The sequence below is a fragment of the Cydia amplana genome, chromosome 2 (genome assembly GCF_948474715.1).
Source record: "Cydia amplana chromosome 2, ilCydAmpl1.1, whole genome shotgun sequence".
NCBI lineage: Eukaryota > Metazoa > Arthropoda > Insecta > Lepidoptera > Tortricidae > Cydia > Cydia amplana.
The window spans coordinates 8,897,809-8,922,625 of NC_086070.1; the positions used below are offsets into that span (position 1 = coordinate 8,897,809).

A 24,817-nucleotide genomic window follows, 5' to 3' on the forward strand; every position below is an offset into this window, starting at 1 on the left:
AGACACGTGCCAGCGCAACAAAACAAAAACAAAAGTAGTTCTAATCACAGCAATCTACTTATAATTTGTAATAGGTACCTAACTGAATTATTTTTCTATTATTAAGGAAATTGTCCATAATAGAGCTGTAAAAAACAAATGCCCCTGAAAAACTATAAAACGTTTAATTAGATATGCGAAAGCTTTAGTTAATTGAATTAGTTAGTTACGCAACCAGTAGCAAGTTTGGTAGACTTTAGCATTAAACTGTTTGTGCCGTCTCTATATATTTACTTGGTCTTCCCGTAACTTCAGTCGCCGATAGAGGCCGACACATCAGGCACACGGAGTCTCGCCGGTGGTACAGCGGGTCGCGACCCTCCACTAATATATCATTGGCATAAGCTACCCCATTTCTATAAATTAAACGTGACTTCTTAATCGCCAGGTAAGTGTAATTCTAGTGTCAATAAAACTGCACCAGCACTGACCAGGCTTTAAAATAGCTCCGAAACACATCGAACATTCTAGTACTTGACGTTCAATATCACTCACGTTGACGTAAACAGTGTAGTTATTAGATGTATTTACGTAAATATCGATCGAGCACTCGCTTATCATCGGTTAGAGCACCTCACCGACGAATGTTCATGGGTGGTTTAGTTATTGCCCTTGAGGCTTCGTGTCATTGTATTGGTACCAATTGTTTTGTTAATTACTAAATTCATGGGTTAAATGGGAATTACCAAGAAGTACACTAACCAACATGTAATCTAAAAAAAACTTGATTTTGCATTAATCAATACCGGTTACCGGCGGTATTGTAAGTATATGTGTATTATAAGCTGCTGTACAATCAATAAAACTTGTAGAAAAGGCAAGTAATATTTAATAACCTATCGAACGTCAATGCCGGATTAATGTCAATGTGCTAGGTGCGTCACAATTCTAAATCCACCGTTACTATCCATTGATAAGTCGAATTGCGTCTTATTGGAAAGGATAGATAGTGGCTCTTACCTAGAGTATGTATACTCGTAACCATTGATGTCAGATTTTATATCCTGTATATATCCTGTCGTATCGTATAATAATCTGTAGGTAAATGGTATCAACCTACATATATGCGCATATGTAGTTAAGTGCAATTACGTGCAAGCGTTGTTTTTCGTTATATGCCTACAGATATAAAATAGGAACCTGTCATGGCGGATGTTACATTCGTTAGTGACTTTAGTGAGTCAGGCATTGGACACCAGCTAGCTACCCGTGTTGCCGGCAATTGGATCACTTGACGAATTGCATGCAGCGACACCCACGATGTAATTTACCACTTTTTTGGAACAAACAAGGATGAACAAACTAGACATTAGTGCAGCTACTAATCTGAATTTATTGACCGCTTTAATAGTGTCGTAGGCGTTTTAGTGTTCAAAAGAATTAATGTAAATCGATGTACCTAAATGTGGCTAATTTGTCTAGTTATCTAAACACGTATACAACCAGTTTGTAAATGTATTCAGTATTACTTTATATTCTAATCATGAATAATATTGTTTAAAGTTCATCGTTTAGTTAAATAAGAACATGACAGTGAGAAATAAAATAAGACAGCAGAACATTATTTTCTAAAAATAAACCACCATCAGATTCGTCCACTTAAGAAAGTTATACAACTTCATTTTGGCACTGTCTGACGGAATATTTATAACTAATTTAGCTAGGCGACTATATTAGGTAACTACATTAAAAAGAACGTTATTTCAATTGTTGGACAAGTCACTGTCACTGTTATGGTTCGTAACGGCGACGACTTGAACAACGCTGGCCTACATATTTCGGATTTCCTGATTTATTATTTAGGTCTCTACTTCTACCAATTTTTCCCAGAGTTACTGACAAAAGCTTTTGCTACCTTTTTAAATGGATTTTATCTACTTACGTGAAACGTAATGATACCACTAAACAATATATTAGTACCGGAAGATATCCCACATAAAATAATTTCATATTTTGTCCTTTGGGTCTTGGGTCCTTCCGTGACTCTACATGAGGATTATATTTTAACATAATTGGCTTAGAAGGGTTTCGAGTAGTCTAAAATTACTAAAGGTCGAAAGTGCAGGTACCTATAATCAATGTGCTATTTTAAAACCACCCCAACACATCATGTGTCGGTTTCGCCTTCAGATGTTGTATGGTTTCACAACCGAAGGGTTAAATCATTATTCTAAAGAATCTAAAGGATTTACCTTTTTTAACACAACGAATATCACTACGAACTTACCTATTATCTGAGGAAAACCCTGTTTGTATGGGTTTTCCTCAGATAATAGGTATAGGGAAGTTTTATAAGTACCTATAAGCATGCCAGCATATACGTTTTATTTATGAAATGCAGTTAAACACGGGAATATATTTATTTGCTTTTTATCTAGACATCGTTGGTTATCGCGAGGAAAATGTACGTGCTACGTAATGTTTCAATCGTAACTAATTCGTGTGTTAAATTGATTAAACCATGACACCTACGAAGGTTTCTTATTACAGTTATTACGGTATTTGCCCTACGCACAGTTTGATTAAGAAGGTGTACCTTCCTATAATATAACACTGTTAATACTTTTCAATGTGTCCGGCCTTAATTTCGGAGACCGTAAAGAGACCACAGATATGCACGGTTGTGTAAAATGGCGATTGAAATAAAATGCTACGTAGAATGTTTATTTCATTTATTTGCCGGATTAAGAGCCAAGACCAAATCTCGTATAAAACCTACAGCGGTTTCTCAACCTACCGAATAACCTACAATGTTTACGAGTATGATAAGTATTAAGTAACCTACTTATTTTAAATGGTCATTATTATGTTATTATTTGGTACAAAATGATAACCTGGGTGCCTGGGACATATGGCTAATCTTTACAGGTATACGTATACCTAAACTTAGCTAAACTCCTTTTAAGTCAATTCTGCACCGGCTTTGCAGTGACAAAGTGTGGTCATGCCACATAGTTTAATTTGACGTTTATGGTGAGACTGGGTTGATGCCGTTGATGGTGCTTGCCAAGTCGGTGCAGAGTACTTGTAAAGAAAATCTTCTATATCCTACTCTTCATTAAAGAATTAGAATTGGACAGGATACTTAGATAAGCTGCACACTGCAAACCTTATGTACTTATTACAATTTTCAAATACCTATTTAATATTATTTTTTCACATACAAAAGTAAATTAGCCAGGAATGAAACTCTGGAACTCTTTCACAAGAATTGGGTTGCAAAATAATAGCTGTGGGGATTCCGTGTCATGCTGGTTTTTATCGCCGTAACAAGCGATTAGGTAGAGCTAATGGCTTTTCAGGGCATATTACTAGCTACACGAGTAGGTACGTCTATTTATCCAATAAAATGTGTATTAGTTCGAATGTTAATTTGAAAGTTTTATTAAGATCTTTAAGATCTAACAGGTATGTACATCGATATACTGTTGGTATTGAAGAATAGATGCATAGACGTACGATGTGAGATGACGAGTTTATTTATCAACTAAGAAGTACCGTGAAATACCTATACAATATACTCGTCAATTCCTATGAGAAAAGATAGGGATACTATCCATCTCTTATCTAGTAAAATGTTTTTCTTTTTAATTACAAGTATATTATAGTAAGTGTTCGAACAATGATTAAATATGAAGAAATAAATAAATAAACAGAGTAGGTACACATGAATCATTTATTTTTTTATTTCAAAACTTATTAGCAAATTTTTAATAAAATTGTTGGCTGTTAGTTGCACAAATTTCTTACTTACTTAATTCATCTATGTATTGTCATTTGTTTTTATTTATTTTATTTCATCGCCGATAGATTATGTATCTAACTAAACAGTAGCTGTCTTTCATTCGCGTAAGTCTTCTAAACTTTAAACATCACATTCATTTCCACCGACATTCCGCGTCGTAAGTACCAGTACCAGTACCATTTGACACATTTGAGCAACATGAGGTCCACTGTGGATCCGGCGGTCAAAGTCCTGTCCCGACACCACTTGTATTTACGTAGTTCCTCAATAAAATGGAGTTAGGCTTATTTTTACACGCCTTTGTATAAAAGTCCGTCTCCGACGCGTTGGCAACTTGCCATATGAAAATATATTTTGATCAATATTCATAATCGAGAATGCTCGTTCGTTTTGCGAGCTACCCGGTTCGCTCGGGGTACATCTGGATGGGCTCATCCTGCGGGGGAGGAGTAGGCGGGATGTCGTGGTTGGGTCTGAGCAGCCAGGGGTCGTTGGCGCCCTGGTGCGGGCTGCCGTCCGCCTTCTTCTCTGACGGCGTCAGATGCAGCAGGGGCAACTTCGTTTTCGGGCACACCGGCGGTCTTTCAGCTTTGGGTTGCATTGCTGTAACACAAATATATTTGAATTAATATACTTCACACTTAAAGATTAAACCAATCTGTAGCGTTTACAGCGCGCGCGTATCGTAACATACTCGTATTCATCTATTCGCGTACTTATTCGTATCAATCAGATAAAAGGAAAGTTCCATGCTGCGCTCGGAAACTCGGTTTGGTTATATTTTCTGCTAAGATTACTAAAACCTTTTGTTTAAATACTGTGCCTCTAATAACATATATGTAGATATAAATAAAATTACTTTTTAAATCCGCTATCGAAATGTCGAATCCAAGTTTAGAAAGAGAAAAATCATAAATTAAATAAACGTACTTGTATAGTTTAAATTGATGTTGTCCAATCGACTACTGATAGCGTCGACGCCGCCGTTGACAAACATTCGCGTACCTAACCACTGTAATCACAAGACGGAGGTTTGATATGAACTGCGTTCTCGTAGATACCGGCGCGTCTTATATCGAGTGGCCGGAGACTGAGTCACTTGGCAGAACTCTCCGAGCCCCGCGTCACGGCGACCACTGACGCCACGTTTTTATGACGCTCGTGTTTTCATGCTTCTTCTTGTTCCTAGCACTCGACTAGAGTGCAATTCCGCATTGACAGCTCGTGAAATCAAACCTTGTGGCACGGCCGCCATATCACCAAGTTTGCAATGTCCACTCTAACAAAGCAGTCTCCATTTAAACTTCTGCATATCGAATCGATTTTAGTCAGCATTTTACCACTCTTCAAATAAGTGGTCATGTCTTGAGCTGTGCTAAAAACAAGTCAACATTACCTTCTGTAGCCCGATACATAACACAAATAAAATACATATTATACGTTCTTAGTAGTGAATACTTAAATTAATACACATAGGCTTAATTATGACTGGACATATTAACTGCCTGCGCTATATATTGGCTATAAACATGTTCATGAACGTTCTAAAATAGTATAGTACCTATATTAATAGGGAACTTTATGAGATTTATGACGCTCATATTATGAACGCACTATTCATATTATATTATTACCGATCATAAGGCAAGATAGATCAAGAGGCAGAATGCGTTCCAATTGAATTATTTATTAATTATAGTTTTTTTTTCTTATATTTTATGACATGACCATCCATTCTGCAGTCATAATTAAATATTAGTAAGAAGAAAGTTAGTCTAGCTAAACTTTCTTTCGATGTACGTGCGTGTAGTGTAGGTGTATTTTGACTGATTAAGTACTCTATTTGTGTTTAAAACTTTCTCATCTTATATATTATAATATCTAATTCTTTAAATCGTTTATCGAAGTCCGCGAATAAATAATTTTCGATTTATGATTTACGTTGATATTGCGTATAGTAACCGATAAACGGAAACAGGTGATGTGATAAATGCTATCTGACTGCTAGTCATCACGCTGTCTCGATAATGAAGAGGCATACTCAGTTCTCAAGAAATGACGCCCGATGCCCCTCCAATTAATTAATTCCCAAAATTACACAGATAGTATATGTATAACTACAATATTATCATCATAAGACTGTGACTACATGTAGTCATCATAACCAATTCCTTTGTTTATTCCATTTGCGATAGGTAGGTACCTAAAATATTTTTGTAACGCATTATTTTTCTGTGAAAGCATAGACACATAGACATTTAAGGAGTGAAGGTCAGACCGACCCAACTGGGTGCTCCCAAGGGTGCGTCCGATAATTTACAACTTTGGATTCAGGGTCAAACCGTAAGATTAGTAATGTGTAGGTTCTTTTTAGTTATAATATTTCCTGTTAACCGTTAATGATTAAATTTGTCTAGTAATTTTGTCGTTAACTACGTGCTTTGATTAGTTATTATAACTGTTATCATTAGTTGTCGAGTTAATACCGCCGTAGTAAGTAATCGGGTATTTATATGTTACACGTGCACATACTTCGGCGTCGTTTTTGGGGTTGGCTTTACCGAGTGTAATTAAATCATATGTATTAATACGAGCAAAGTCACATTTGCTTTTAGAATTGAGTTGAGATGAGACTACTTAATGCTTCAGGAATTAAATCATTTCACTATAAATACGTAGCAGCACTACTACATGTCATTTGCAATTTTCATCAAAGCATTTCACTGCCAAAAATATTTTTCATTTATGGCTCTGTGTGCGCCAATCATTGAACCACGAAAACATGTTTTGTGAGCAACAGTAGATGCCTAATATCGCCTGAAGTTAATATGTTTCTATTGTCTTTATAGTTTCAAGGAGATATCGACATAGGCGGTCATCTCATCAAGGAAGGAATGATGACATAGAAATTTTACAATTAAATCATTGTTTTGTCATTAACAACAAATTATTTAGTCAACAATGGAGACTAATAACGTAAACCGGGTAAGGCAAGGGTTGTACTAGCACCTTGAGCACTCAAAATGTTCTGCACTTGATCACAAATAATTAGGTGAATCCGTTAATTTTTATTCGTACACTCGTTTTATATTTGTGCGTGCGAGTTAGGTGTGAACCAAATCAGTACATATTAATGTTTCGCGGCAGTCTAACAAAACGAACAAGGCACGCCTCGCCTTTTCGGCGCACTTTAACTGTTAAGTAATCAATTAAACTCCATCGCGATAAGTTGAACGAAACCACCACGACTCGAGCAACTATTACTGACTTGTGGAAAACTCTTTGGCTATTCCAACTTTTGTAATAAACATAGGTAACGAATTAACTATTAGAACTTAGAACTTTTTTCATTAAGGTGCTTTTTTGGTAGGTATTAGTACATTTGTTTTCTTTTTCTGGAACTTGAGGCGTTTTATACCGGTAGGTACCTATAGTTGTAAGCCATAACTTTGTGATCATAAATATGGCATAGTTTATTGCAAAATTTTACAATCTTCGGATGTAAAATTGACGAGCGTTATCAAAGCACTATATAGATATTCGAGCACGCGACAAAGAAAACCTCCAACCTGTAGGTACCTACCCTAACGTCAACGAGTATCGATTCGCATCTTAACCGTTAAATAATCGAAACAAATTTTATTTGGATATCTCAATAAAAATATTTGCCACGTATTTATCCGGTCAACTAATTAATCAAATTTGGGTAGTTTAAAAAAAAAAATGGCTACTAAAATTAACAGTTTGGCAACAAAAACGGAGCCTTAAAATATATCAATATGAGTTGTATTTTAATGCCGTTACAGCTTTTGATCATTTTTAGGCAGGTCCAAGTATTTATTTGGCAACTGAATTAATATATTGGACACCATTTATGAAACACATTTTAAAAAGAAAACGGCTATCTATTAATTAAAAAAGCGGCCAAGTGCGAGTCGGACTCGCCCATGAAGGGTTCCGTATTTAGGCGATTTATGACGTATAAAAAAAAACTACTTACTAGATCTCGTTCAAACCAATTTTCGGTGGAAGTTTACATGGTAATGTACATCATATATTTTTTTTAGTTTTATCATTCTCTTATTTTAGAAGTTACAGGGGGGGGGGGACACACATTTTACCACTTTGGAAGTGTCTCTCGCGCAAACTATTCAGTTTAGAAAAAAATGATATTAGAAACCTCAATATCATTTTTGAAGCCCTATCCATAGATACCCCACACGTATGGGTTTGATGAAAAAAAAATTTTTGAGTTTCAGTTCGAAGTATGGGGAACCCCAAAAATGTATTGTTTTTTTTCTATTTTTGTGTGAAAATCTTAATGCGGTTCACAGAATACATCTACTTACCAAGTTTCAACAGTATGGTTCTTATAGTTTCGGAGAAAAGTAGCTGTGACATACGGACGGACAGACAGACGGACAGACGGACAGACGGACAGACGGACAGACAGACAGACAGACAGACAGACAGACAGACATGACGAATCTATAAGGGTTCCGTTTTTTGCCATTTGGCTACGGAACCCTAAAAATGAAGTTCTTTTAAAATATTTTGTTTGGTCATTACACGGTCAACCTAACACGCTCCTCCTCGCTTCGCTCGTCGTCGCACCTATCTGTTGACTCTAGCAGAACACAGTGGTAACTATTGAAATTAGTAATTAAAAATTTAAAGATCTAATGGTATAATGGCCATTACGCGTTTCATGATTAGAAATTTCGACTATCTGCCGTATTCGAACTTCAAGATATTCACAAGAGACGTACGTACGTATTAGATCCATTCTAGATACGTTATAGTTTAGATTTCAACTAGTTCTCTTTTGCAGCGCAATTCGAGCAACCAATGTCACTTTTACGTTAGATAGAGTTAGATATGAATTGGATCTCTAAGCCATATCTTGTGGAAATCGTTCAAGAGCGGCGATTCTTGCGCGATTCTGGAGATACTGTACCTCCAGAATCGCGCAAATGTCAAATTTGACAGGTTAGATCTTAAACATATCGTTATCGTATCTTGGCGATGTCTAAAAGATATCTAACAAATGTCTATTTCAAAATCCGAATCGGGCCCTATAAGTATACTGACCATTGCGTATTGGTAAATTAATTTGAGGTGTTTTGTGTAAAAAGTGACCAATTTTCATTAAATTTAACTGCTTTCGTGTTAAAATACTACCTAGCTGTAACGATATGCTCAGTTATGATTAGTTGATTACTTAGGTGTGAACAACTAGATGACAACTAAATTTTATGATCGCTATACAATATTAGTTGCCAATTTATTATTTTAGACGCCAACCTATCACTTTAAGTTCCCTATATTTTTTTTGGGTGGCTTGATTTTGCTGCCAGTTTTTTTAATAATATGATGCTTATATTTGAGACAAATTTATTAATAAACTAACATTTTTTTTTGGCGCTAAAATATGAATGCATAGCCAAACTATATTATTATATGCCCAATGAAAGTTCCTGTTTAATAATTTAGTTGCCCGGTTAATAATAATGTAGAGTACAATTTTCCATAATAAAGATATTTTTATTATGAAAAATTCTTGCATATGCCTACGAAATCATTTTGATCAACACCCCGAAATAATAAACAAATATACCTAAACATAATTATGATTATTATGAAGATAAAAGGCCAGGAGGAGATTCCATGATATTGTGCTTTATATGAAATGGTAGAAAACGTGAAAATATATTTATTTTACCTACATACGTTCACTATAAATTTTAGCAAAGAATAGCTCGTTGACCCAGTAGCCGAGTTCGTGACAAGTTGCGTCTATCTATCACGTCATTGGTTGATACAAAGCGAGGAGAATACGTACTTATACTACCATTACTAGCTAATCTAGCTATGGCTATACTTATACTGATACTTTAATTGAATACCTATTGAGAACAATCTTAATATTTACTGGATGCAAAACTAGACCAAAACTATCTTTAGAGACTTGTAACGAAGAGACATATAAGATTATTACCTATTATATGCCAAGTTAGTATAATAAGATATCAAAAATACACATTTTAAGTATAATAATCACGGTGAAACAATAATTTTATTGAAAAGTCAGTAATTGTTATAGCATTGTGTTATTGTGGATGTGTATCAAACTGCATGAAGCAGTTTGTTTTGATTTGGGAACGCGTCTCGGCGACGGCGCCGACGTCGCCGCCTCGTGCCCGCGCGAGTTTCGCCTTCGTGCTCTTATTCCTCATAGGGTAACGGCACCAGTGGCCAGCCGGGTACCAGTGGTCAGCCTTTTGAGCCGTTTATTGGTCATAAATATCTGGTATATTCGTTTAAACAAATCGCGAGTACTCAAATAGGAGCTTTGATTCCTTATTGGTTAATACGTCACACGACAAGTGCGGTGAGGGAACGGGGGGAAGAAATATACTCGTTCATACAGGTGCTGTTTGTCGACGAGTGCAATAGTGTCATGTCGGCCATATTTTTTACTGCACGTGGGGTTCTCTTAACAGGCAAGAAAAACTATGTTTTAATGTTAAAAGTTATTGTTTTTGTTAATGATTGGTTTATTTATTAGTTTATCTATTAAATTGCATTATATTTGAATGAAAATATCAATATTTCACTTATAAATTGAGGGGGCTGGCCACTGGATAACACTTTTTTCCAGAAAATCCAGTGCCCAGCCCCCCACGGCTGACCTTTGGGTTATTCGTTTATTTTATTATTTTCGAGCCAATACGACCGTTAGGACCGTTAAATTTACATTTTCAAATTTAGTTAGGCATGCCCTAGTCAATTTAAAGTAAAACCCAGTAGTCAGCCGCATTTGAAATAACGTTTTAATGCGGCTGAGCACTGGGTTTCGCGGATCCAGTACTCAGCCATTGACCTTGCTTGGTACGTCGTCGCCAAAAATATGTCCACATTTTTAAACCCTATCTCATTGAAATAAGGTTCAAAAGTGTATACATATTTTTGACGTTACTATACATAACTATCATTTTGCTGTTTCCTGGTCGGTATATGACTTTGTTTATTAATGATAATTAGATCTGCATAGACTCGATTAATTATTTTTTACCGAATACCTACTAGGAACATAATTATATATTACCTGATTTACCTCATTAATTTTTGACGGATTAATTATTAGAAAATAAATATTGCGATTCTTAGTTTGCAAGAATAATGTTAGTTAATTAAGTACCTATGGCCAACAAATTTCGTGTCATAAGAATTGTATGTACCTATAAGATTTTTTATTTATTAAATAAGTAAACAAGTAGGTAAATAATACATATGTATATGCAAAAAAATTATAAACTAAAATTAAAAACTACAACTAACTACAATAACAATAACTAAAATAGTTCTACATGACATAAAAGCTCTCCAAGGGGACTCTACGTGTTGAATCTGTGTCCCCACGCAAGCCTATCAAAAAACCGGGATTATAGGCCCGTGATATCCAAGGAGATACAAATAAACTAAAATAGTAATAAAAAATAGATATTTGTATAACATCGTTGATTTTGATATATGCAAAAAATTATAAACTAAAATTAAAAACTACAACTAACTACAATAACGATAACAAAAATTATAAAGAAAAAATAAATATTATAATATCGTTGATTTTGATATAAATATTAGTGATTTTGACCTAATTATTGTGAATAGTTTATATAGGCTGAGTACTGGGTACACAGAGGCTGCTTACTGGATTTTGGAGGCTGACTACTGGAGAAAAGTGCCATTTTTTGTTTAAACTTAATTAGAGATATTATAAAGAGGATTGTTATTTTTTTAAATATTTTGTTTTAAAACTATGATAAACAATTGATCTAACCATGTCATTTGTTTAATTATCCGACTAATCCTGTAGAAATGCCGAACGTTCAAACTTAAAAAAGTCGTTATAAGGCTGACTACTGGTGCCTTTACCCTATACATTACTTGCCAAAATCGCCAATGTTTAGACGGCGTTCCGATTTATGAACTGAATCAAAATTTGGTACCTACTTTAAAATTAATGTCCTATCCATTTGAAGTCTAACATTTCGAATTTACCCACCAAATTAAATAAGTAGGACTAATGTTGCTTCTACATGCAGAATTTAGGTAGGTACTCCAAATCATGACAACATTATGTTCCAAGTTAGTAAAGTCATGGTACATTATTGTGCCATTAAAGGCATGTAATGCGGGTAATTCCGCTTTTATCTGAATTAAAATCTTATCAGTGGAGATCTAAGAAACTTTTGTGAATTTAATTACTGTAGTCGTTCAAACTAAAAACTAACTGATACCGCTTTACCTCAGTTTCTATTGCTAAAGTCTTGAAAATGTTAAGCTAACTAGGTACGTAACTAGAGACTGTTTAGATGTTAGAGTTTTAATGATTATCTTATTTTTTGTGAAATCGTGACAAATTGCTTAATTTTATATTATTTGTTAAGGCTCAATCGGAAATACGACCTCCAGCTTCCGGCGTAGCAGGGCCTGAAGTGCCTGGGCCCGCACAGTTTCCACCCCGTCCTCCACTGAACCGAGTCGATTCCCGATCAGCATTTCCACCAGCTTCACTGAGACCTGCCGCTCCACCTCAACCTCAACAAAGGCCTCAATTTCAACCTGGTGGACCAGTCGCAGGTCCACCCCAGTTTGCTCCTAGGCCTGGTCCTCTACCTACACGTGGGATAGCACCTCCTGGTCCTCAGCAAATTAGAACTCAACAACCACTGCGTCCTTCTGGTCCTCAATCATTTGCGCCTCAGCTGGGTCCCAGGCCAATTCAGTCACCTGCACCAGTTCAGCCATCGCCAAGAGGCCTGCCACCTACTAATCTACAGTTCGGCCCTAGACCTACACCACAGATTGCCGGTGCCATCACGCCCGACGGTGCCAGGCCCCCACCACAATTACCACAACAATCTAATAACGGCATACCCAAAAACGGAACATTTCAGAACCCTGCCACTGGGCCACTTTCACGCCAGTCGTCTCAAGGTTCTTTAAAAGGCCTAGACATTTCAAACTCAACTCAAAATAAAACAGCAAATCTGGATAACCAAGGTATAATCACAAACCCAAATGACAATAATCCAGAAAATGGCACAGATGCGCTGGTTCCGAAAGGAAGAAGTTACAGTATTGCAGCAGCTCCCGGAGCGCCGAGCCCACTCAAGGTTGAAGATGACCGGAGAAAATCTGTCAGTTCTATTGGAGGCACATCACTGGACTATGTCAGTCGTAGCCCCGGTCTTGGGCTAATACAAGAAGGAAAGTTAGACAGTCAAGAAAATGTACGTAGTTTAGTAGGCAACATAAAACCTGGATTAGCTAACGATCCTAAAGATATGATCGAACGACCGGAGTCACGAATTTCCGGATCAAAAATGACCGACTCATTTATAGGTTCACTACCGACTGCAATACCGAAAAAGAAGTTAGACGATGACGATGATGTAGTTTTGCAAAATAATGTAACACCTGCTAAAAAGGTTTCGGAAAATATTACAAATCAGCCCAGAACTGATACATTTGATCGTTCTCCATCTTTAACACGCAGTGATGATTCACCAGAACTGAAGCAAAAGACTAGCCCAAGCCCAGTAATATCCAATAAATCTCAAAGTGTTACTCCAGAACCACAGCGACCTAAGACACCAAAAGTAGAGACAAAACCAGAAGCTCGATTTGAACAAAGCAGAGAAGAAAAACCAGTAGTAACACCGGCACCAAAAACTAAATCTCCCATTCTGGATGCAAAGCCTCCTTTGGCTGTACACAAGCCCACAGAACTAAATATGACCTCAGCTGCATCTGACTTCAAAAAATCTTTCGCACCCAAAAGAATAGCTTCTGCTCCTAAATCACGTCCTAAAGGTAATAAGGTTAACTGACATGAAAATTTATAGTTGCGCCTTAGAGATGAGTCAAAATTATACATAATACGCATAATTGAAAATATCGCATTTTTAAGTGCATTATGATATATTCTAACATAGTTCTTTTTTTCATACAGATGGTGACAACGACAGTGGTGTGGATGAATCTACCCAAGGAAATGTATGTATTTTTATGTCTTCCTAACGTATGATTGGTCAATAGTAATTTAATGGTGCCAATTTGGAGTATGACAAAATGCATATAAAAATGTACGCAGGGGTGCTAAGCTGCTAAGCTTATAGTTTTGCTGACTGTACATATGTGCAAGTAGCGGAGAGTTTCCAAAAAGGAAAAATGGATTCATCTAATTTCGAAAATGGAATTGGTATACAATTATTTATGAATTTCGAAAACTTTACGAATACATTTTCCAATTTCGATATTTGGAAAACCTTAATTGCCGATGGCACATCCGTACTTGATCAAAAGATTAACATTTATATTCATTTATTCCCTAGGATCTCAACGGATCTCCTGGGTCTCCGAACAAGAAAAATGCGAGCAAGTTACCCACTAAAGAAAAATCAAGCAGCAGTCTTAAGCCAAGTCTTTCGCGGTCATCTAGCAAAAGTGCGACGGCCAAAACACCAGAAAACCCACAACCTTCTGAAAAAAAGAGTAAGTGGTAGAATGTTAAATCAAAATATAGTAAATAGTTGAAATTGAAATTACATTATATGTTGCTATAATAATGTATCTTTGACTTGTTTATATATAAAATGAAAACAATGAAATAATTGAAATTTATTGACGCTGACAAAATTACAATTCATAGAGCCTTATGTAACTATTCACTTTTCAGAAGTACCTATGAACAAGATCCAAGTAGGAAATGCTCCATCGCCAAATATTAAAACAGTTAAATCAAAGATTGGATCTTTGGACAACACGACGTACAAGCCTGGCGGGGGTAAAATTAAGATAGAAAACAGAAAGCTCGAATTCAAAGCGGCTCCTAGAATTGCTGCTAAGAATGAAACTTATACTCCAAGTGGTGGAACTAAGAAGGTAAAATAGTTAACTGGCGGCCTAGCCAAGGTGACAATTGCTATCGCTTCGCCATCGAATCGCATTGTGTCACTCTATCACTCTTCCATATTAGCGTGACAGTGAGGGTTGCGTTTCGTTCGCTACGGAGCGTTAGCGATTGGCATGTTAGCTACGGGGCCTGGATTTTAACCGTAGCCTTTTGTCAATTAATAAAAACGTTCAAAACGTTCCGAACGTTTACTATTAAATATTAGTCCTAATTTAACATTTTCTTGCAGATTACAACTACAAAATTGGAGTGGAACGCTAAATCGAAGATTGGATCCCTAGAAAATGCTGCGTACAAGCCAGGCGGTGGAGATAAGAAAATTGAAACTGTGAAACTGGACTTCAAGGATAAAGCCAAGCCTAAGGTTGCATCTACAGTAAACATAACTCACAAACCTGGGGGCGGCGCCATTAAGGTAACTTAAGTTTATTTCTTACTATTCAACTACACATAATATAAACTACCTATTAAGGTAACTTCTGTGATTATCAGAGCGTAAGATTGTAGGTAGATGAAATTCATTAATCAGCTTTCGGTATGACGAGTACGAGTAGATCGCGGTCACCCATTAGAGCTAAATATAGACAATGAAATAGAGTCAGAAAGTAGGTTCCGCAAAGCACTCTGTAATCAAGCATGTAGTTATGTATTTAGCAGGATTTAGTTTATAAAAACTTTACATTTTTATCACCGTCATGTTGTGCCTATTGCATAAAGTAAAATTAAAATGTACCACATTATTCTTCAGTCGACAGTCATAGCTAAGAAAGGGACGAGAGGAGTAAGTAACAAATGGGGCATTTCATATGAAGCGGACAGGAAAAAAAAAGTGAGGTTCCCGAATTTGTTTATATTTGGTTTAGTTCTTCTTCTAGTAGGTATAAAACCGGACGCCAAATATTTTTTATATATGACGTTTATTTTAAAAATTATGAGCCTTTCAAAAATTACCGTAATTGAAATTCCGATTTTTTTAAAGTCGAATATCGAATAATTAAAATATATAACTTGTTATTAAACCAAGCGTTTTGTATAGAATTTTTAATGATCTTTTCAGCGAAGAAATCAATTTTGAAAAATAAATAAAAAATAATGGTTAAAACCGGAAGTAAACTTTTCGAAACCATTTTTCGAAAACTTTGACCAGTTTTTTTTTATTTATTTTTATCTTAAAATATAGCCCTAAGTATGTACAAAATACACTAGAAGTTGCAGAATGGGATCTCCATTGGTTAAGACAATAGGTCAATAAATGTACATACATGTCGCCCTGAGTGCGACGTACCGTACTGGTAATTGGTATACATACATATAGCAGCTGTTTAGCTTATAATTCTTATTGTAAAATAATAAAAATTATGAAATAAACTGGTTAGAATTGTTGACTTTCTTATTTCATTATGTTATGATTTACCAGCAGTCTTACTAAATACATGTTCTTATAAGTAAAACAGCTGCTATATGTATGTATACCAGTACCAGGGATGTAACGGATGTGGTTTTATCGGAACCGAAAGCGGAACCAGATGTTTTAAATTTAGTTTATCGGAACCAGAAACGGAATCGGAACCGAAAACGGAACCGGAACCAGAACCGGAGCCTGAGTCAGTACTATCAGTAGGTATACATTACACAACACAACACATACAATGATATATAACCATAGATAGGTTATACTCATACTTGAGGAGCATAAAAAATACTTCCATATTTATTTCTGTGCCTACGAAGAAATCTGTTATTTTTGATTAATTTTCTAATTCCATCCATCCTTCTCACACTTGTTGTTAAACATAAGGTCGTCTCTTTCTCTTTCGGTGTGCGGGAGCTCGTTAGCACGTGCACATTTCTCGCTTGTCCAGCCGCGACTAAAGGCAACTTGTCCAATTTGTCACAAGTTAAGCGCTTCAATTTGGGAACGCCTATAACCTATCTTGAGTTATAAATCATTGAACACATACGAATAGGTACTTTAAATTCGAAAACACGGATAAACCAGAACATCTAATTACTGCAGCACGTGGCAAGCGGGGCTATGAGCGAATGACTGGTATAAACCTGTTTGTTTTTGATGTACACCGCTCATGTCCCGCTGCCGCGCTAAGCATTGACATCCGATATAACTTCCGTTTCAAAAGTAACGGAACCGGAACAGAAACGGATGTGTAATACCAAACGGAAGTTCCGACTTAAAGCCCTTGCTACACGGTCGCCGACAAGGCCCTCAGACCGCGTGGCCTTGGTCTGGACGGACCGTGTAGACAGTTGTTTCCAATAAAATTTGACCAAAACTGACCAAGGTCAGACCAAGGACAGACGGTTAGAAGGCTTGTCGGCGACCGTGTAGCAAGGGCTTAACGGAAACGGAGCTCTGTAACATCCCTGACCAGTACGGTACGTCGCACTCAGGGCGACATGTATGTACATTTATTGACCTATTGTCTTAACCAATGGAGATCCCATTCTGCAACTTCTAGTGTATTTTGTACATACTTAGGGCTATATTTTGAGATAAAAATAAATAAAAAAAAACTGGTCAAAGTTTTCGAAAAATGGTTGCGAAAAGTTTACTTCCGGTTTTAACCATTATTTTTTATTTATTTTTCAAAATTGATTTCTTCGCTGAAAAGATCATTAAAAATTCTATACAAAACGCTTGGTTTAATAATAAGTTATATATTTTAATTATTCGATATTCGAGTTTAAAAAAATCGGAATTTCAATTACGGTAATTTTTGAAAAGCTCATAATTTTTAAAATAAACGTCATATATAAAAAATATTTGGCGTCCGGTTTTATACCTACTAGAAGAAGAACTAAACCAAATATAAACAAATTCGGGAACCTCACTTTTTTTTTCCTGTCCGCTTCATATGAAATGCCCCAAATACTTATTTCGCACTGGTTTACTGATCTGAATGTGCTTTCTAGCAATAATGATATGTGAGTTTATGTTTAATGTCAGGTCACAAAATTCGAGGTCACTTATTGCACTTGTCTGTTTTGTCTGTTGTGACATGTATCACTGAAGATAGTCACGTCGATAGAATATGGTAAAATTGTCCTCAAATTAAAAATGTTGTTGTTGTTTTGTAGTATATAAAATGGCAGTTACGAAGGTGGAGGGCATCACATAGACAATTTCAATTTACCTTTCCTTAAAATGTGGAAAAAAAGGTCAGTTTTGTGATAGGTCAAAAGGGTGCTAGTGAACTATTTTTGAGTTATGTTCTGTTCTGCGGTACGCGATGACTTATGCAGAATCCACGGATACGTTTGCAGTTGCCTTTCACTGGCTGTTTTTCCTTGTGCTTTAAGGATTGTTTAGAATCTCCTGGCGATGTTAATTATTATTAAGCAAATTCTAATCTAGCACAACACACGAGGAATGACGCAGTCTGCTGCAATGGACAATTTATGCAATTTTTTAAATTGTGTGTAATAAAGTTAATAAACACCTTTTAAATTTACAAAGTCGGTACATAAACTTGTATTGATTCACGTGAATATGGTCTAATGCATGCAATGTTGTTTAGCGTACCTATTATTTATGTTACTTCACTGCAATATCGAATTAAATATAATATAATTAATAAAATGCACATGCAAACGAATAATAGATTATCACTTTATCTTTATGCAATATATCAGTCACAGATATTTACATTTATCATTTCTGTAAAAATAATTTTATCAATTTTTGTTATATATATTTGCACATACACTTTTCCGAACAGATCGAAAATCAAAAATTGGAATTCAAAGCACAAAGCAAAGTTGGATCTATGGACAACGTTAAACATAGACCAGGAGGCGGCGACATTAAGATCTTCGACGACAAGGAGTACATCAAACAGATGAGCGGGCAGTCGCCCGTGCCCGGCAGCCACACCCACTCGCGGCAGGAGGTGAGGCCTTTTCCTAAGTGTGGGCCTTTCGTTCTACTTTTTCCTCATTTTACTTCTCTTGTTTTACTCATTTCATTTTGTGTTTGGTGGAGGATCTTTACTCACTCATTTGCTTTTTGTTTGTTTTTGTTTCAGCCAGAATATGTTTACACATTTTATTGAAGGGTAAATTGTTTTCTACAGGCGGTTGTTTTTTAGTTATGTGACTTACATTTTTTTTCATTAGTTTTTTTTTGTTTTTAGTGTGTTATTAACAATGAACAATTTATTTTCTGATCATTTTTATTTTAACAAATAAAAACAAGGGTTGACAAATACTGACGTTATCATTCTGCTGCAGAGCCCCGTGCCGCCAGCTGCGCAGACACCGAAGTCCGATGAAAATTTGAATCAGCAGCAGTGTTAAGAAGCCCATTGTTGGAGAGTTCCAATTCTTCTAAAATACTAACTTTTATAATCAACATTTTTAACTTTGTTATACTTATACTTTTTTACCTACCCATTTTGAGTGATTAACGATTATGTTAATTATCTTATCAATAGGGCTTGTACGATTTTTGAATTCTTGAATTGAATTTGAACTTTTAATCGATGTCAGTAATTTGTAGCATATCTTAATTTAGACAATATATTTCATATTACAGTATATACTACCTGTTGTTAGACTGGCTGCTAAATGTTAAGCGAATACAGTATACAAATTCCTGATGTTGATGCAAATAATCATGAGTGCCAATAGATACATTCTATACCTAAGTCTAAAGCAAATTTTAAGTCGATTTTTTAATGTCCATCAAAATGCGACAGGCCGTGTTATTTTGTGTACCTAGTTGTTATATTTTAGCCATATTTTGCACTTACCTATCACGATTACCGCTTAGTCAAATTAGCAGCACGTAGTTAAATGTTTTGTTGGGTTTCTACTTAAGTACTGCAAATTATTGGTATGTGTAAGATATGGTATGTACCTACCTATTTTTAAGTGATATTAGTACCTATATTATTATATCTATATTTTATGTTAAATGTGTGTAGGTCACAGTTCATGTTATCTGTTATCACTGGATTTGTTAGTTTCTAAACGTGAAGGAAGTAGATAGTGTTAGATATAACTGCGCTAAATTCTTTGTTTGCAAGTATGTAGGTACCTAAATATCATTTGGAGCGCGGGGATATTTGAGACTGGGTTCTTGACACAGTGACTATTATACACCAAAAAAAAGGAAATGTCTATGCTATCATCTATATCAGGGAGGGCTAATTCAAACTGAATTAATATAAGCTTGTTGTGCTTAATGCTCTTATAAAATACACATTTACCTACAAAATGTTCTCAAATTGCTGTGAAAGGAATACGCGTGGCCCCAAGATTGACTGACCAGAGTTTGTAACTAGCGTAAAATATTTTATAATTATAATTACAATCATTAAAATGTGATTAGATGTAGATAGCGAGTGTATCTAAATTATTACGTAAATGAAACCGTTGTGACGCGAGTATGCATTATGTTTTATTTTATGGCTTTTTGATAAATGCATTTGAATAAATATTATATATTTCAGTATTAAGTACTGATTATGTGGCTGGGTCATACAGGGTGATTCATGAAATCTGAGCAGGACCAGCCCTACACCCTCATTAAAGGTTAAAGGAGGAAATAACCACACCTTTTCCTATTTTTATTTTAACTTTATGTTAAGTACTTAAAGGTTTCAATCATGGTCACCCTACAACGACTAACTAATAAATACATTATGTCACGAATAAAGCAAATAGTATCGGTATTTGGCGGAATTATGTATTCCAATCGTAGAGTGACCAAAAATAAGTTTAATCTTACTAATACTGGTACGAAACAGTAGATCATCATTAACTGAATGCGTTGGGTTGTTCCTGCTCACGTCTCCTGCAATCATCTTGTATAGATACATATTTCCTGTTCTTCTTATCTTTGTCTTTCCTGTTCCCAAAAGTTAACAAAATTGGTGATATAAATGTCCACAAATTTCTTCAATCGAAATCGGTTTTGAGCCACCCAAATACGTCACAAGCAAAAGGAAGACTCCATCTAGATCCTTAAATTTCGGGTACAAAATAGACAATTTTTGTGTTTCGGCCCGTATATCATTTACTAAACTACCTACACTAAGTAGTTACACGGGAAAGAATTGTTATTCTTTTTTAGGTTAATACATATTTACACATAAAATTCGATCCAGATCCCATATTTAGGAAACTAACTCTGCTAACGTAGCATTAAAGTTTCTTGAACTGTCGTTAGGTATTTATTTTTTATTTCAATCCGCTCGCCATAAAAATATACTTGTAATTCTTTAGAAATTATACATTATTAATTTTTTACGTATATGTGGTGTTTGATTAAGTTGTAATTCTGGTTGAAATTGTATCAAAAACAAAGATACTAAAAATTTACAAGAAACAACTTCTAGAGTTTTGTGAAAGCGAAAGATATACATACAATGTAACAATTATTACTATTTATTACAAATTAATACAACTTAACACCAGAATCTTGTTTTTTTTTCATGAATTTCATGATCAATGATGTTAACAGACAGTGTACATACAATTTGCAGTTGTGTTATAGCGATTCACAGATCACCGCCGACGGCAACGGGGTGTCTATCGTAAGGTGCTTGATCCTAGGCAGCTTAATGCAATTTTCTCATTAAAACTATCTGGAATCAAATACCTTAGTGATAGACACCTAGTAGACAGATTTGCAGTAATTTTGAGTGTAGTTTATTTACTTGGCAAACACTTGCACACGCACACGCCTAGCCGACGGACGTCACCAAGTCATGGTAAGTTAACTTGTTTTCTTATTATTTATTAAGATGCTTGAAGGAGCACTTGCCTCATAATTATGTTGTTTGCGTAGCGGATGCGTTCGTTATTGTCTTAAAATTCGCGCATCTCTGTATAATTTTCCGTCCTATGTACTTATAAAAATTTTTCTTTACACGTAATTCTAAAAATGCAACTAGGTTTGTTGCATCCAAATAGGTACGCTGCATAAACAAGATTTTAAATGGTATCTCGTTGTTGTGGTTTTGAATGGCCTCTTAGCATAGTCGGTAGTAACCCTACCTACGAAGCAGGAGGTCCCGGGTTCGAATCCTGGTAAAGGCATTTATTTGTGTGTTTATCATAGATATTTGTTTCTGGGCGTTTTTTTTTAAAGTTGTCCCCAACACTTTTTTTTCAAATTTGGGATTTTTTATGTTATTTCTACTCAGAATCACGAGCTCTTTCTATCCTAATAGGAGAAAAAAAGTGTCCTAAGGTTTTTATTTCCATTCCGTCACCATTTTTCATAGACTTTGTATGGCGGTCGCGGAATGGAAAGACCGAAAAATGTATGGAAATTTTGGGACCCTTTTTTTCTCCTATTAGGATAGAAAGAGCTCATGATTCTGAGTAGAAATAACATAAAAAATCGCAAATTTGAAAAAAAAATGTAGGGGACAACTTAAAAAAAAAACGCCCTTCTGCGTTATGGAAGTTTTCTATGTTTTAAGTATTTCTCTATATATGTATATTATATGTACCTATATATACCGTCGCCAAGTACTCACAACACAAGCCTTATTAAGTTTCCTGTGACACTCGGTCGATTTGTGTAATATTGTCCCATAATATTTATTTATTTAGTTGTAAGGAATTGCAAGTGCCATACGTAAATTACTACTTAGGTATATTACTTAAGTAGCCGTATTTTAAAATTATTATTTCTGCATTTTATCTCTCTGCTTTGCCTAAAGGTTGAGTGGTAGAGGTTGCCTCATGTCATTAAGTCCGCCTTTTGTATTGTAAGGTTTTCTTTTGTGCAATAAAGGTTAAATAAACAATTAAAAGGAAATATGCCTAAAATTTTACAAAATTATTATTTTCTATGTGCCTAATTGATTTCATTTGTGCCTTCTGAAATATTCTGAATTTTGCATTGTGCAAAAATGTTTGCTAAACTTTTCATTATTAATGTAGTTTTTATGGTTTCTCTTTAAAGGGCTTGCCTTTGAGCATTAAAACGCCAACCTAACCCAAGAATCATAGAGTTGTTACTCATGGGACAGACATTCCTCAATATTTCCTTGCTCTGCAAAATACTAACAAATGAAACATATGTCCACAGGATCACTATTACATGTCCGTGCATGAGTGGTCGGAGGAGCCGTGGCCGCTGACGCGCTGCCGCTCGGCGCGCGCGCCGCGCACGCCGCGCACCCCGCGCGCCCTCTCCCCCCGCAAGCACGCCGAAGACTACGAGGACGAGGACCGTATCATAAGGAACAACGAGAGGAACCGGCGCGCATCCTTGGCGCGCCCAGCTAGCGCCAGAGCTCCGATGCGCTCGGCCTGTGCGCGCCCGACATCACTAGCGCAGCGCCCAGCGTTCACGGTTTATTAAGATTCTCTACTCATAGATGACGTTTTGTTTTCCTAATAGAATGATTGACAATTCCAAAATGTGGCTACCAAATGTAACGCACGAAAAGCTAAATTTTTGTGCGAGCCCATTCGTTCTGCTTTGTGTAAATGATTAACCCTAAATCATTCTACTACAAAAACAAAGAGCATTGAGTCATATTATATTCGAGCGGCACTTATAGCACAACCTTAAAACATCAAATAAGGGCCTAACGAGCGTCAAGTCACATTTTATACTTATACCTGCGTGTAATGCTTGACACTTGAGAAGATATATGTTGAAGAACACGTAGCAAGCCGGCTGATTCAGTTTTAAGGATGGAGCGATTTTACAAAATTGTGATTGGCGAGTTAGCCGCCGAAGTGGCTAAGCGATCAAATATATGTAGGTGATAGGTATTAAAAGGGAAAGAGACCGTGCTATGAATACCATTTTATTCGCATTGTTCGCTTACCAACTTTTGCAGCTAACTGTAGATGCCCGAGTAGAAGATAAATTTTAATATTTCGAAATAACTCCTCTCCATCCTGTGATTCCTGAGTCTGGCCAATTCAGTCATGTAGATTTTATGTTTTAGATTTAAGAATCACATTTCCGTCCCTTTTCCAAATTTTTAATGAAGAAATTTATAACTGAACGCATAGGACTATTAATATTTTTGATTGAATAGATCAGCGGTTCTCAATCTTTTTTTTGACGGAACCCTTTTGGAAAGCGAAATATTTGATGGAACCCTACAATACGGTGGTGGCATAGTAAAATTATTCGAGGCGACTAAAGCATAGTGTTCTAAATTCTTGCGGAACCCCTGCAGGGGTGTCGCGGAACCCTAGGGTTCCGCGGAACACACTTAGAGTATAAACAAAACTTTAACTATGCATAAGTAACTACTTACTAATTTAAAAATTTGTATGGCAACTGACTGCTGAGATCAAACCCATTTTAGATCAAAATCAATTCATTCATGAATAAAAAATACCTCCCGTAAAAGACATCAGTCCTGAATTTTTTTAGACTGAGTGGGCATTCAAGGGTTTGCAGCCATTCATGTACCTACCTTCCTTCCTAATTTTGAGTGTGAGAAATATTTTAATTCTGAAATGATAATGAGAATCTATTCGTTTTCTTGCAAGTTTTCTAAAATAAACAGCGATTAGGTACGATATTTAAAAATAGTTATTTGTTTTATAAGGGGGCAAAGTTGTGCTAATATTGATAAGCGAAAGATTCCAAAATTGAACTACAAGCGTAGCTCGAGTGGTTCGAAAAGTGGAATCTTGAGCGATGCGAGGATTTTAAGGCGCGAGGGTTAGAGAATTTTTGCCACTGAGTGAAACACAATTTTACACCACACCAACGGAAAATACCTACTAACTGTCAAATGTCATAACCAAACAAATCTAAATGAACGTTATTAAATATTTACCAAATCAATCATTTAAAAGTCAACTCTACCAGCCAACATAAGGAAACAACTCAGAATTTGCATTTTATTGTCACTCTTGTGGATAAAAATGCAACTTTCTCATCCGTTTTTGAACAATCAAGAGAGCCTTTACGAGCTGGCGTGGTGAAAATATAATTTATTACAATGATTTTATTGTCAGCATCAGCAGTCAAAGTAAAATTAATTGAATTATGTAGGTTTTAATGTTTAGCATTAGTATTAGGAATAGTTATATACTGG

General features: G+C 35.8%; 2 protein-coding genes across 5 annotated transcripts; one reads left to right on the forward strand and one right to left on the reverse strand.

The window, feature by feature from the left end:
* Positions 1–296: 296 nt before the first annotated feature.
* On the forward strand, positions 297–19,142 carry LOC134657944 (microtubule-associated protein 4). 4 transcript variants are annotated; one of them, XM_063513547.1, is made up of 10 exons: positions 297–427; positions 6,634–6,769; positions 12,238–13,666; positions 13,806–13,849; positions 14,188–14,347; positions 14,532–14,737; positions 14,998–15,183; positions 15,517–15,549; positions 18,506–18,676; positions 19,017–19,142. In XM_063513547.1, exons 2-10 carry the CDS (start codon positions 6,746–6,748, stop codon positions 19,080–19,082), a joined length of 2,319 nt encoding a protein of 772 aa, XP_063369617.1. In that variant the 5' UTR covers positions 297–427; positions 6,634–6,745; the 3' UTR covers positions 19,083–19,142. The 4 variants fall into 4 exon arrangements, with proteins under 4 accessions (XP_063369617.1, XP_063369633.1, XP_063369641.1 ...); XM_063513563.1 differs by lacking the exon at positions 18,506–18,676; XM_063513555.1 differs by lacking the exon at positions 15,517–15,549 and having other exon boundaries at positions 298–427.
* On the reverse strand, positions 3,945–4,881 carry LOC134662124 (uncharacterized). The gene is made up of 2 exons (XM_063518395.1): positions 4,715–4,881; positions 3,945–4,387 (listed from the first exon to the last, which is right to left on the reverse strand). Exons 1-2 carry the CDS (start codon positions 4,779–4,781, stop codon positions 4,182–4,184), a joined length of 273 nt encoding a protein of 90 aa, XP_063374465.1. The 5' UTR covers positions 4,782–4,881; the 3' UTR covers positions 3,945–4,181.
* Positions 19,143–24,817: the final 5,675 nt, after the last annotated feature.